The sequence below is a fragment of the Anticarsia gemmatalis genome, chromosome 9 (genome assembly GCF_050436995.1).
Source record: "Anticarsia gemmatalis isolate Benzon Research Colony breed Stoneville strain chromosome 9, ilAntGemm2 primary, whole genome shotgun sequence".
Classification (NCBI taxonomy): Eukaryota; Metazoa; Arthropoda; class Insecta; order Lepidoptera; family Erebidae; genus Anticarsia; species Anticarsia gemmatalis.
This window is the reverse complement of record NC_134753.1, coordinates 9,608,632-9,622,264: the sequence shown is the minus strand read 5'-3', so window position 1 is coordinate 9,622,264 and position 13,633 is coordinate 9,608,632. Positions and strand designations below refer to the sequence as shown.

At 35.3% G+C, this 13,633-nt stretch overlaps 1 protein-coding gene across 1 annotated transcript in view; it reads right to left on the bottom strand.

Annotated features, from left to right (window-relative positions):
- Window positions 1-8,573: 8,573 nt before the first annotated feature.
- The window catches only part of LOC142975577 (uncharacterized), a 109,457-nt gene continuing 104,397 nt past the window's right edge, over window positions 8,574-13,633 (bottom strand). Inside the window, exon 6 of the mRNA XM_076118512.1 lies at window positions 8,574-13,095. Within this exon, the coding sequence (XP_075974627.1) occupies window positions 12,868-13,095 (228 nt within the window). The 3' untranslated portion in view covers window positions 8,574-12,867. The remainder of the gene's footprint in view (window positions 13,096-13,633) is intronic.

Here is a 13,633-nt window from a genome sequence, read left to right as displayed (position 1 = left end):
TTAAAATATAACAGTGTTTCTTTTTCATGATTCATGAATTCAAAGAAAATAATGTATTATTAAAATATGTCTCGTTTTTATGAGACTGTCTTTGTCAATGAGTATCACTTAACATTTAAATGATTAAAGTTGTTATTACAATTACTTAAAACTATACGCAGTAGAACAATTCTCAACATTCCACAAACTTAAAAATAAAATATTCGTCGACCAAGTTAAGCTCATTGATATATAAGGCTAAAGGATTTAAATTAGAAGTCTCTGCTATCAAACAAAGAAACATAATATTAATGTGTTACTACTTCAGACAAATGAATGACTCACTAAACAGTTTAGCAAAGATAACATTTTATGTAAATGTGAAGAAATTATCCACTTAATTGGTGTGTAGGGCGGCCCGGACAACGCCATTACACAAATTAACAGCATGTAATATTCGTACTAGGAATACCAACACTCCCCACATTTTGCACATTGTAATATATCAGAATTGCACGCCATTATCTTCTTTATGCGAAGGTAATATTGTTTATTGCTACATGCCAACACGATATTAAAACGGCCCACGACGATACACCCACCTATTACGGCGGATTTTTGATGCAATGTATCTCTAAGGATTAGACATTGTATAATATTATTCTCGTGTCGCTTGTGACGGATACTTCCCCCTATTATATTTAATAAGTTTGATCGATACTATCAATTCTTGTTTGTTGAGACACGCAACGTGACAAATTGATGCATAGATAAAATAAACTAAATTGTTTATGTGCATAACTAATTGTTTTTTATCATGTGATTTTCACTTTACACAATTCTTACAATAGTTTATTGGAGTTTAATTTGATTGCGTATTTAACTATTCTTAAGTTCGTAAACCTTTGTGGAACATAGTGAGACTTTGGTAATTAACTTATTTAGGTCTTTGTGATTACATCAATCAAGGGGCGGCTCCTTCAAAGTCCTGTATGAAATGAACCGATGCTAGCACTAGTTATGAATGGTAATCACCTGGCGGGGAGGGTGTCTAGCTAGCCTGGTTGTGTCGGCTCTCCGGCCTTTTGATTTGGCTTAGTTAAGCTCTACGAATTAATAACTTTGAATGGCTAGCTAGTCGCTACTTACTGGATTATTGTACCTTTAATAATCCTACAGTAAAGTTAAACGAGTTGGTAATAAGAGTGTTGTAATTTCAAAATATATTTTTCATAAAAGCTTGAGATTCAATTGTATTCTCGGTCAGAATACAGTGGCGTGTTGTGCGGCCTCTTCCGAGAATACTCCGCCGCGCTACATCCCATGGGTGTCGTATGGGGTCATAAAATTAATGTATAAGTTCGGTCACAGGCCATTATAAGAAGAGGGTGAAATCGTGTATAACTTACTACAGTATCAGAATTCCAGCGTCTTTTTGTGGTATCTAACTAACAAATCAATTTTTTTGATGAAATCAACACTGATGAGTTATACGGAATTAGAATTTACGATCATTCTTATGTAACAGTCTTTCGATCTTTAACTTAATATAAGTGCAACATCGAGTTCAATTGAGATGAATCGCTGTTGACAACAAGACACAACATCTGAAAGCTGATGTTGCAAAGTTTCACGCTAGTAGTTCCGAACTCGCATTCACGGCGCGTGTGAAAAGAACTTAATTACCAACGACTGAAACTGAAAGTACGTAAAAACAATTCAGTATAAACTATTAAATGAAGTTTGTAAAATGTTTTTTATATACTACATTTGAAAAATAAATCTACCGACAAATATTACATTTGGAGAGATATAATTGTGTCATAAACAATTTATTCGCACAACACAATTATCGTTGTTAATCGCTTGTTATCAATTTGTTCTAGGTTCAATAATAATATGTAATTTATTCATTCGCAATCAGTTTCATGAATGTGTTAAATGTGCGAGGTAATATAATATCCATTAAATTGCTGCTTCTTTGCAAACATAATAGTGATACATTTTATAAAGATTAGCAAAAGTATTATTTACGAACGACTAAATTGTACCATTTGTTTTCAATATTGTAGATTTTACCATTGTGTAACACAAATGCTGCACTTGTATCGCTTATACATTAAAGCACGATCATGAAATAACTAAACACAATGGGTACTAAACGTAACAGATAAGTTTCATTGGACAAATCAAAACTATTTATTCAACAAGCAGTTGCATTCAACACTGTGTCGAAAGTCACAAAGTGCACTGTATTTAGCAAAACTTCCGATTCAAAGTCGGACGAACAATATTGGAGTTGGCCAAGTAGCACAAACAACAGTCATAGATATTCATTAATCTCGTTACTGAACCTGGTCAACTTCGCTTGTAAACTTACGTCTTAACTTTGTGCACGCTACGAACAAACCTAGAACAAAAGCTGTTGTTTTCACAGTTTGGCAATTGACTGCGCGTCTTAGTCTTTCTCCTCAATTGCTTCATACATCTATAACTATTATAATCGTACGTAATTCTAATGTAAAACGTCACGGTAATAAGTAAAACTTGGCACTTGTTCGCACCGTTTTAATAAAACTTTAACGTGCATTCACAGTGCGCCGCGGGAGTTAGCTACTGAACAAAGGCAACTTCTCATACAAACTAAGAGAACAATATTTCAATGGTAATTATTATATATGTTGTTACGTTCTTTTAAAATTAACGCCATCGTCGCTACAACCAAAAAGCTGAACTGCTGGGAAGACTAACTAAATTATCATTTGAACAAAACAATGTGCACACGTCGCTGGCCGCTGCAACAGACTGTTATATTGTTTTTTTCGTATCTTGTTATTTTTACTTAAACCGTTAGTGTCGTTAGGGAGACATGGTTGTTAATCCCAGTGCATGCATGTCCGATAATATCTATCGGTCGCGGTGAATATTGTTTATTTTAATCAATCAGCTGCTCAGATCTCAGCGGGGCCCGAGAAGGGCGGGGGTACGGAGCTAGTTTGTTTTGAATTCTCACACAAAATAAATATCAATGCTAATAGTTGAAAGATATTGGGCCCGATATCTCCCCTTTGGGTATCGTACAACAATAGCGTGAGCCATTTCCAGGCATTTCCCATTTAAATTTGTTCCCTCGGTTTCCTTATCGACGGGAGGGTACCGCCGACGTGGAAGAGACACGGGGTGCATTACATGAGGGGATTGTTTGATGACTCACAGCACTACCGACAGATACCCTCTACTAAGAACCACGATATATTGCCCGTTTATGCTAAACTCGAGTCGATTTTTTTATTAATTTGGTAGATTATAATATATCCGTGAAGATTGTTTTGAAGTGATACGACGACTTAAAGTCATATTAAATGTAAAATACGAACTAGAGCGCATTCAAACGCGAGTTTATACATTCTTATTTTAGTAACAACACAATAGTGAGGCTGTCCTCGGGCGTAGCTTTATTATATTGCTAGTCCTAACTAACCCGCTTGTGAGCCGACTAACAAGGTAGTTAGTCCAATAATCCAGGTGGCTTTATTACCTGCAAATACAGCAGCATTGAGGGGCACTCGATTAAATCCTAGGGCTCGTTGCAAATGCAGATTGATCGATCACCTGGTTAAGCATCGTAGCCGCACTCCCGCTCTGAATGGGCGACTGACTTCAATGTTGTAAGTTATTGACCCAAGGATTCCTGAAGGCTGAGCCGTATTTGCTTGACCTGGATATAACAACCATGATTCATAGTCTCTGTATTATTATAAACGGATGACATACCTAGATATCTAGTGTTTGGTTTCTGATGTTTATACATTGGCATTATTTGTAAAGGTCGTGCAAGTAGATTATTTAGTTTTTTGGTCGATTTATGAGTGAAGAGAAATATAATTTTATCAGCATATAATATTTGAGAACATAGGTAATTGTAGAACCGTTAAACCTCCTCGTGCCTAACATTTAATTCTCACTGATATAATACCTACATGAAACGTAGCCCACAAAAAGAGTGTGTGACATGACACGCTCTTTACACTTTATTTTAATGTAATGTCGTAACTTTATCGCGTTGAGTCGAGGCGGCGAGGCGGCGAGGCAGGGTCGAGGCAGACGGTGGCGCCCCGCGGTAGGAGCTCCTGTTTCCGCATTTTCTCTACAAATCGTCGTTATTAGATTAACGGTCTCACCGACGTTGACGAATATTGTGATTTTGGATACCATTATTAGTAACGACAGAATGACGTTGCAGGTACAAGGGGTAAGCATGTTGCTTTTATTATTTAGCTTTTAGGAGTGCGCTCGAGCTTTTCAATGCCTTTCCGCTTTCCATTTCCACGTATTTGCGCCAATAAAATAAGGACGAACTGCCGTAGCCGTCTGAAAATGAAGGCTGTAAGTACTTTTAATACAACTTTTATTTCAAATAAAATGTACCGAATAAATAGAATTTGATTTCCGATTGTACAAAATGTACTGCATGGAAAGTATTCGCAATAATGAAAGTCAAGTAATGATGTACATTAAACATAATCAGTTTGTTGTTGCAAAATTAACCAAACGAACATGAAATAAGCTTCAATATATTGTATCAAAAATGTACGGGAGTAACTGTTTGATATTCAGCACAATGTGTAATTTGGTTAATTAAAAGATAGCGTTACATGTTGCGAGTTTCGCTGAGGCCGTTCATCAGTCGGATGGATGTTTATGCTCGCAGATGTAGTTAGGACAAAGTTACTGCTCTGTTGGTTCAAATATCAGCTGCTACGTATTTTCTTTGATGCACTCCTATAACCGGACGGTTCCGATATTCATCCTGAAGAGATTGCAATATCTTTTTTCGTTCCCTTATGAGATGTTGCTTCCTAGAAACATTTTGAATTTTGTGAGACGCAAACCCAAGAATCGAAATTTTTCCTTTAATATTCGTTGAAAGTTGAAATTTTAGACATTATTGTAGTTTATTAGAACAAGCTAGTAAATACATATAAGTGACATTACAAAATATTAAATGTGCTAATGAAAATTATTTGTTGATAGTCAACAAACTGAAATATAATTTTCGGCTTTATATAATTACAGTACAAGACAACGGATATTAAGTATAGGTTTATATATTTTTCTATCTTAACATAAAAAGCTTGAAACGCTGGTTTGCTATTTCCGGAAATTTCACCTGTGACGTCGTTTCCGAATCCAGCCTGTCGGTGATATTTAAATTGGTTAGATATATCACACAAACGAAGATATGCCATCTTGTTCTGTCATGGCGTTCCTTTGTTGCCCATGTCGTGAATTATATGAGGACCACGCGGAAAATGTATTGAATTTTCGTCCCAGAATTATTCCACTTTGTGTTTGTGTTGCCGGTGTTTTTAACAAACATGCCTGTACAATCTGGCCGCTATAAAATTAATGATTAAATTCTTGATTGGAGCTGCGATTTACTTTATTCAACGATTTATATTCTGAAAGCCGGATTCATATTGGTATAATTTATACCTACCTCATTTTACTAGAAACACCCATTATATGAATCACTAGTTTTCCAACTAGTTGGCAAGAAAGTAGGTAAGTCAAACAGAATTAGGCTCGTAATAAAATTACCATTAGTTTGCTTATACAAGTGGAACATTATCTGATGGACAGAGTGTACTACTTACCTACAAGCGGGTTATTTGGGCGCGAACTTTTCACCCAAGGTCGGTGCAAAGGTAAGCGCGCCCTCACAACCTGACCTATTAATTTTCATTTGCAACTGAACATTGATTATTTATTGTTTCACGTATAATAAGGTGCACACTGATGAACGATAGATAATTAAATGGCGCCATTGTCGTGATTCATCATAAAATATTATTATCAAGTGTTTAACTGTTTTGTAAACTGCATGACAAACAATTAAGAATAATGAATATGTTTGCCCTATTTGCGATAATGTGATTGGGGCGGTGCGTGGTTGCTGTGAGGTCGCGCGGCTCGGCTCGGCGCGGCGCGGAGTGCGCGCGGCGCTGCATCGACGCGGCGCATTATGCGCGCTCACACTAACGGCCCCGGTACACGCGATGCACGCTGATTCACACATTTTTTGCACACTTTATTAATGAATACAATATGGCGTCCCTTGTTAATTTCGGACTCACCACAAAGTAGACACGATCGTTTATAGAATTTAAGCCACATCACATTAAATACTTATAAATTGGGTCCATCGCTTTGTTTGAGTCCACGAGCCTTACTACTTTAATTGAAGCTTTGTACACGTGGGCGTATATTTTGTACCGCCATTTAAGATAAATAATTCAATTTAGAAATGTTTGAAGAAATTCTCGTACATAATAAATAAAGTAGAACCACATTTATTAAACATTTTAGAGTTCACGAAGTTTGTTCTCGATGATAAGCGACCTGGGTGGTAGAAAACTTTCAGTATATATCATCAACTCATACATTATTTCACTCGGCCCACCAACCGGCTCATTTGAATCAATTCACGCAGATTTTGACGGATAATTTGTTCATTCGTTTTGTATTGAATTCGGAACTGAAAATAAAACCGATAAATAAACTGATAATTTTGTAACAACGAATTTAAAATCTGATTGATAGTCTTGCGTTAGGGTCTGCAAAGAATACTGCTTGATTTTGTCTTAATATATTGTTGAGTAAAGCAAGACAAAGGCATACAATCGATTATGCTCCAAGTACGTCTAGGTACTAATACATAGCCTCTTGTACATACTTACGAACAGCTTTCGGAAGTAGTAATTCACATGTAGGTGCTCTATTATGATAACAATGAGGCAAAGTACTCAAGGGGAAAATCGGAGGGTCATATACAAAGACCAATACTGATGTATTGGTCCGGAAATCACAATGGCAGTACGCAAATTACCCTTGTTCATTCACTAAAATAAATTGGATAAATTTCCGCAAACCAAATCGTATCAGATATAAACATTATACGAATGCTAGGAATAAGACTTTCACGGAATTTAAGTAAGCTAGAATTTTTGTTTTGAATAAACGAGTTAGGTATTTTTATAGTTAGGATAATATATGTTCGTATCGTTTCATCGATAACACGAGTGTTACTCAATACGTCAAGAAAAAATAACTAAAACGAAGCTAAGGATTGTTTACCTCCGGCAAAGACCGTGGGATTTGGGTCGTTCTATCAGAATCCTTAAGCCCGTTCTCGACATAAAATTGACACACGGGATACCCAATTTATTCAAATAGGATAAAGTTTATTTCGCTACACAAAGGGAACGGTACAATTGATGCAATTAAACAAAACATTTGTTGTGTGCAATCTAATATCATTTGCACAAATTAAACTACTTTGGACTTGATATGGCAACTAAATAATATTGAAATTTAAGTATTTTCGTTTTCTTCCGTTATATAATTTTATTGTTTGTGTGGTATGCATATACTTCTATTATTTCAGTGCGCTGATAACATAATGTTAAATTATTTTTAATTAATTTACGTAAGTATAAGTTTGAGTTTTCGATGAATAAATTACTCCTCGTGCACCTAATGAATTTCGAAACAAAGAATTATTTCCAAAACATAATTTACATGGTGTCCCAACAAATGTTTTATAATTTCAAGTTATTAACAACTTTTGTGAGATAGGTAAAAGTACGGGAACAGATTTAATCCCCGATGTTAAGGTCCGGGCACGTATTGCTTTTAGTTAGTCTTAGTTTCGTCCCACAATATTAAATTACATAAAGAATTCATTATTACGATGTAAGGGCACGGGCAAATGGTGCGTTTCAACACACTCCAATCATGAAAACATTCTTATGCCCAATTATACACGAATGTACGTAGATAATCCATTTATTCGGTTTCCCTCCATTTTAATATTTTCTGGAAATGCAATTCTATACATTCGACAGGAACGCTTAAAATAAAAAAACGACGTAAGTAAGAAACTTGTTATTTTTAAAATTAACTTTACATTTTATGTATAATAATATTTAAATGACTTCGACAGCATAAAAGCTGTACTCGTGCGATAAATGAATCTTTTAAACTTCATGCAGTCGCGGACAAAGGCTATTACATTATGAATAAAATGTATTTTAAGCAGTTATTCAAAGTTGTTGAGATCGAAAAGAATGAAAAGGGTCAAATTTATAAATAGAGCAGCTTGATGTTAACTAGTTGATTTATTTAGTATTAGGTGAAGAGATTTCGTAGCAGATTGTAAAACGTAACTGGATTAGGACGGGATCGAAAAGGTGTCGTGTCAATAAGTGTAAATTGTACGTGACCGATCTTTAGATCTTCCTATTTGGCATTCGACTAGTAATGTAAGCCGTCATCAAAGTATACACTTTATTTTATTATCGTTATCTCAGTAATCATTTAGCAAGCTCTGGGAAGACACTTACACTTTACACTTCTTGCCGTTGCATTGAAATTGTATAGCTATTGTAGGGTCCAAAAAACTACATACATAATTGCAATGGCGTGAGTTTATATGCGGTTTGATATTACACGATAATATCGTGAGTGATATAAGTAAAATGTTAAACTCTGTAAAAAGTTTTTATTTGGATTGAAATGAAAATACACACAAATTAGGTCACATGATTTATTTATATTCAATTATTTTGAGCTACAAGATATATCCATTATGTACAAATCGTATTTATACGCTATAAATATTTAGTAACAATAAGCAACAATAACTGCATACTGCGTAGACTCCCACCAAATTATACACATAATTATATTACATGAATATCTATAGATATAGTCACAGTCAATGTCCCGATTGGGTAATGTATCGAAGATCGGCGCGACCGTAAGCGTCACACATAAATATACGAACACGAATATTTGTTCTTCGGTATCCGACGTACAAGCAAATAAATCGTGTGGCTTGACAAAAATACACGTAATATTATGACACATTCAGCTATCGTTAATGTATTGTAACGATCATATTAAATTCCACTGTTATTACAATATTTTGGCGACCGACAACCGCATGAATTGAAATCCTATATTTATAACAGCGCAATGTTATATGTTGCACCTGTTCATAAAGTTCAACAGCACTAAATTACTCAAAATATACTCTATATTTTTAGTTCTGTAAACATCGAGGCGGTTTACTTTTTGTACAACCACGGGAAATAAGTGAAAATGAGTCGGATGAATGAAAGCTCTCAAAATTCTGAGTTTAAGCAGGTAAAAACGGGTAAAATGTGGCGAAATGGGTTTTCGCAGGCTGTGTTGAAGTCAGCCATTTTGCCTGCATCCATTTATCTCCATTATATTTACATAAAGTGATATAGCGTTGAATTTCTTAAGTAATTTCGATTAAATATTTTAAAGACTGGAAAAATATTTCGTTTTGATAAATAAAATACATTTCCATGCGATGAATTTAAAAACAACGTGTATTAAAATATTTCATTTCTAAATTGAATGAAAGGAACAAGGAAATTCATGAAACGTTCTGTTCAACTTTGTAAAATCATCTTCGTCGTAAATATTACACAAAGTTCACTCCGTACCTTTATTGTTGCTATATAATATTAATTACAACATTCTTCGATACTTCGCTAAAATTTTGTAAATTTCTCAACTATTTTGTTATATACTTATCCCTGTACAGTTTAGTGATAGATTTATATTATAAGAATACATATAACGCCTAGCTTTATTCAGCAACAACGCGGCAGTTGTACGAAGACTACAGATCAAACCGTTTCTTACATAAAAACAACGTTGTCACTCGAGCAACATCTAAATAAGTTGTATATACGGTGACTAGGTAAAATACAATTATCCTGGGACGAGTAAATTAATGCGTCAAACCACTGATTCAGTTACAAGTTAACCCGCGAAGCACCACAAACACCACCTAATATTACACACAGATACAGTAGAAAATATGTCGCCGACGCATCAACTTACACACACCAGTCTTTACCTTATTATAATATATACTATATTTTACAAAATATATACAATGTCATGATATTGCTTAAATATACTCTTACACAAATACAAAGCAACAGGGAAGCTAAGGAAGGAAAAGATTTTCTCTCACAAAATCGTATTAAAAAGACGTTTTCAATAGTCTTCTTAATCAATACTTTAACTAATTAGCATCAATGTCGGTGCGTCATAGAACTGAGTCAGTACACTTCTTACAATTTACAATGTATTTTTAAATCAAAATATTGGTATACTCACTATTAACTGTAATCTAAAATAGTGACCAATGGGCACCGTACAATGGAAAATGTCACTGTTTTTTTTTGTTGCAGTACTCATTTGTTAGGCCTTTGTCTATAAGCACCGCTTTTTTAAGATACGCAATTGACCTATAAAATTTCATAAATTGCAATCATATTCTACGCCGTTTTACTCATAAATACCTTATAGAAAATTTATTTATGTTCACTCAATATGGAATAGATCAATAAGATTTTCATGAATAAAAGGGTAAGACTGCGCTAAAGGTTCGTTTCAAGCGTTTCAGCAAAATAATTGACTACCTACATATACGAGTATAACATGAATGGTATAAAAATAAGTTTGATTAGAATGGACATGATGGTTCGGTAAATTGTATCAATAAAGGCCACGTCATGCAGAAGCTTTCCGGAGGCGTTGCGGAGGCGGTATATTTTCGGAATTTGTAGGAAACCTGTCAGAATAAAACTGGCAGCTCCACCGCGCATTATTCTCGATCAGTTTTCCCACCACTTCCGTCTTACACAGTCTTTATAGATCTTGTATTCTACACATCAATGATCGAGTAACAATTCCAATAAAAAACGAATATATTTGAACCTTATCGTGTTATGACTGAATAAAATGTAGAGCGACAAACTCGGAGGGTGAAATTTTCTATTCACAAAAGCCGTTTTTACTGTATCATGAATTTTATGGAATGTGTCGGTTAGTGTTCAATATAAAGTCGTTTCCGGGATAGTAAACATAAAGTTGTGGTGTCGAGACTAACAAACAGAATGTACACCGGAATAAAGCAAAAACCGATCGCATATGAATCAGACTGAATTTCTAATGTTTCTAAATGTAGTCCCGCATCATAAACGTCCGTTGTGCATTTTTCCCTTCTGTTTAACCAATTTGTTTGAATATTTGGCGCAAACATGCGGGGAGCCAGAATAATTAATTAATGTTTGACTGTAATAAATAATTATATTTGTCCAATTTGTTGGTTGATTAAAATGTAATTTCGCTTTGACATTGTTGTATAATTGGCCCGCACTATGGATGTTGTGGACGAGCAATAAGCGCAAGCAAGCTTAATTAGTTTTCTAAAGCATTCGTTTCTCTAAAGCTGTGTTTCTACAGTAAACATTTATCAAATTGCCTCATTTATCCAAGCGCGGCTTCCGAGTGTAGGTCCTGGATTCGATTCCCAAGTTGCTAAAATGTTGGAAAGTTTTCAGTATCAGTTGAGAGTTTGAAATTATGTCCGGTAATAGGCTCGTCTGTATCTCACGGGAATATCGTCTTTGGCAGACTGTGGAGAGAGAATAGTGCACGTTTTCACTTTGAAAATAACTTTACTCTTGCCGATTTGAAACGTTGAACTCGGGACAGCCCAAATATCCGTTTTATAAGTAAGTAAACGAAGTTGTTCGCTATCTTATAAAATTAAGCAACTGACATCAACAATTAAGTAGGAACCTTTATTTGTTAATCTTCTGATTCAACTGATTTTGAACACATATATCATTTATTTGAAGAATTGGAGGATAGAGGTGCACTAAACAGAGCACTGCATCAAATTTAGACGTTGAACAGTAACCCGATACAAAACGATGTAAGGCGGGACTTACGATTCCCGTTTCCTTCTCAAATTCTAGGACTCGGACAGCATTTCCAATGGTATGCGTAATTCACAATTTCCAAGTATTTTCAACAATAAACAGCACTAGCTAATCAGGATTAATGTCACGTTGAAATGCTAATGATAAATAAATTATACTACATATACATTCAGTAAATAAATAAGGCTGGCGTTTGTCGATCTCGTTAATTACTCACATTTGCTCATTATTGAGCTACTCACTAGCGCATGGATACAATGATAGTTCAATTATATAAAGCATTTTACTCTATTAATTTAATTAAAACGTATTAGCTTGGTCACAATTTAGAAAAGTGTTATCGTCGACGCCCCATCGTTTTAAAACCTAAAAATAGTTTTTTTTCTGTTTGATGATACAGAGTAATGTTGAAATATAATTTGCTAGCATTTTCTGACTTGAACGTATATAAAGAAATCAAAAGTCTTCGTGTTGTTACCTTTCATACATCTACAATATTATATGTTAAGCGTTCCCACGATAAATGCATCGATATACAAAACGATTTATTAACTATTTTGTTAAAAAATATAGTTAGTTATGATCGTGATATGTTAGACTTATTTGAAAAGACATACCTATAATATATGTACAAGTAACAGAAGGTTCATCACCTTACATTGGAATGACAATATATGAATAAATACTTGCGCTCACGATACTATCTAAAATATACATTAATATAGAGAACTGTAGCACAGAGATAAATGCTCTACCTTTGGTTACCGAAACTATCTTTGGGTACAACATGAGGTTCAAACTAAAAAATACTGTCCGTAGTAAATAATTTACTCTGGTAGATGGCACACGTTTCATCACAAAACATAATAGTCCTTTACAACTTCACTTACATCTTTAGTCAGACATACAATTCAATACATTCGTTTAAGCCTATACTCGTAGTAGTAATGAACAAAGCGTTTTATTCAAAAGTTCTAGCACGTTCCACTTTAGCCATCAAACTCGTCACTGGTACAGTTTTTCGGCAACAATTTAAGAATGGTGCGTCCTCTTACGAGTAAAAAATGTCGTATGCCGCGTGTAGTAAGACACTAGTGATCAGCAACAGCGGCGCGAGCGCGTGCGGGGCGGCGGCCGAGCCCGGCTTGCCCGCCGACTGCACGCGGTCCGCGCGCGAGCCTTCCGTCAGCTCCCTCGACCTCGAGTAGCCCTTCAGCCGCTCCCCCTGCACGCTCTCCTCATTACTCCGCCAATATACCGTCGCTATCGTCGCGAGACACTGTAACAACATCATAAATACTACATTCTTTATTACAGGCCGAAACTTTTAAAGCGAACCCTTTTGACCCGACACGGGTACGTACATAAATGGCTCCATATAAAATATATGAAGTATCTTTTAGGACCGTAAGAAATTGATTTTGATATGATTCACGTAATTCGTTGTTATGTCTACATCAAAGATTTTTTTCTTGAAGAATAACCCGACAGACAGTCTTTTTGTAGCGATATTTTCCCGTCGGCTGCTTAACAAACGGTTATGTGAGTGACATCAGTAAGTTTACTCACACTTGATTGGAGACGCACTTTATTAGCTTCCAAGAATTGTTTGACAAGGAACAATGTGTTCGCCTGAATATTGATGGTACTCGTCCTCTTGTACACGCTCATAAAATATCTTACTTACGAGAACGATTGTGGGAATGAATGAGCTCTACGTGTTGCCTATTTAACATGGAATGTCTAGGAGATACTAACTCATCGAGCCACTTGTAACTAAACTAAAGCATGCAGCATTTATTAAATTTCGCAATGAA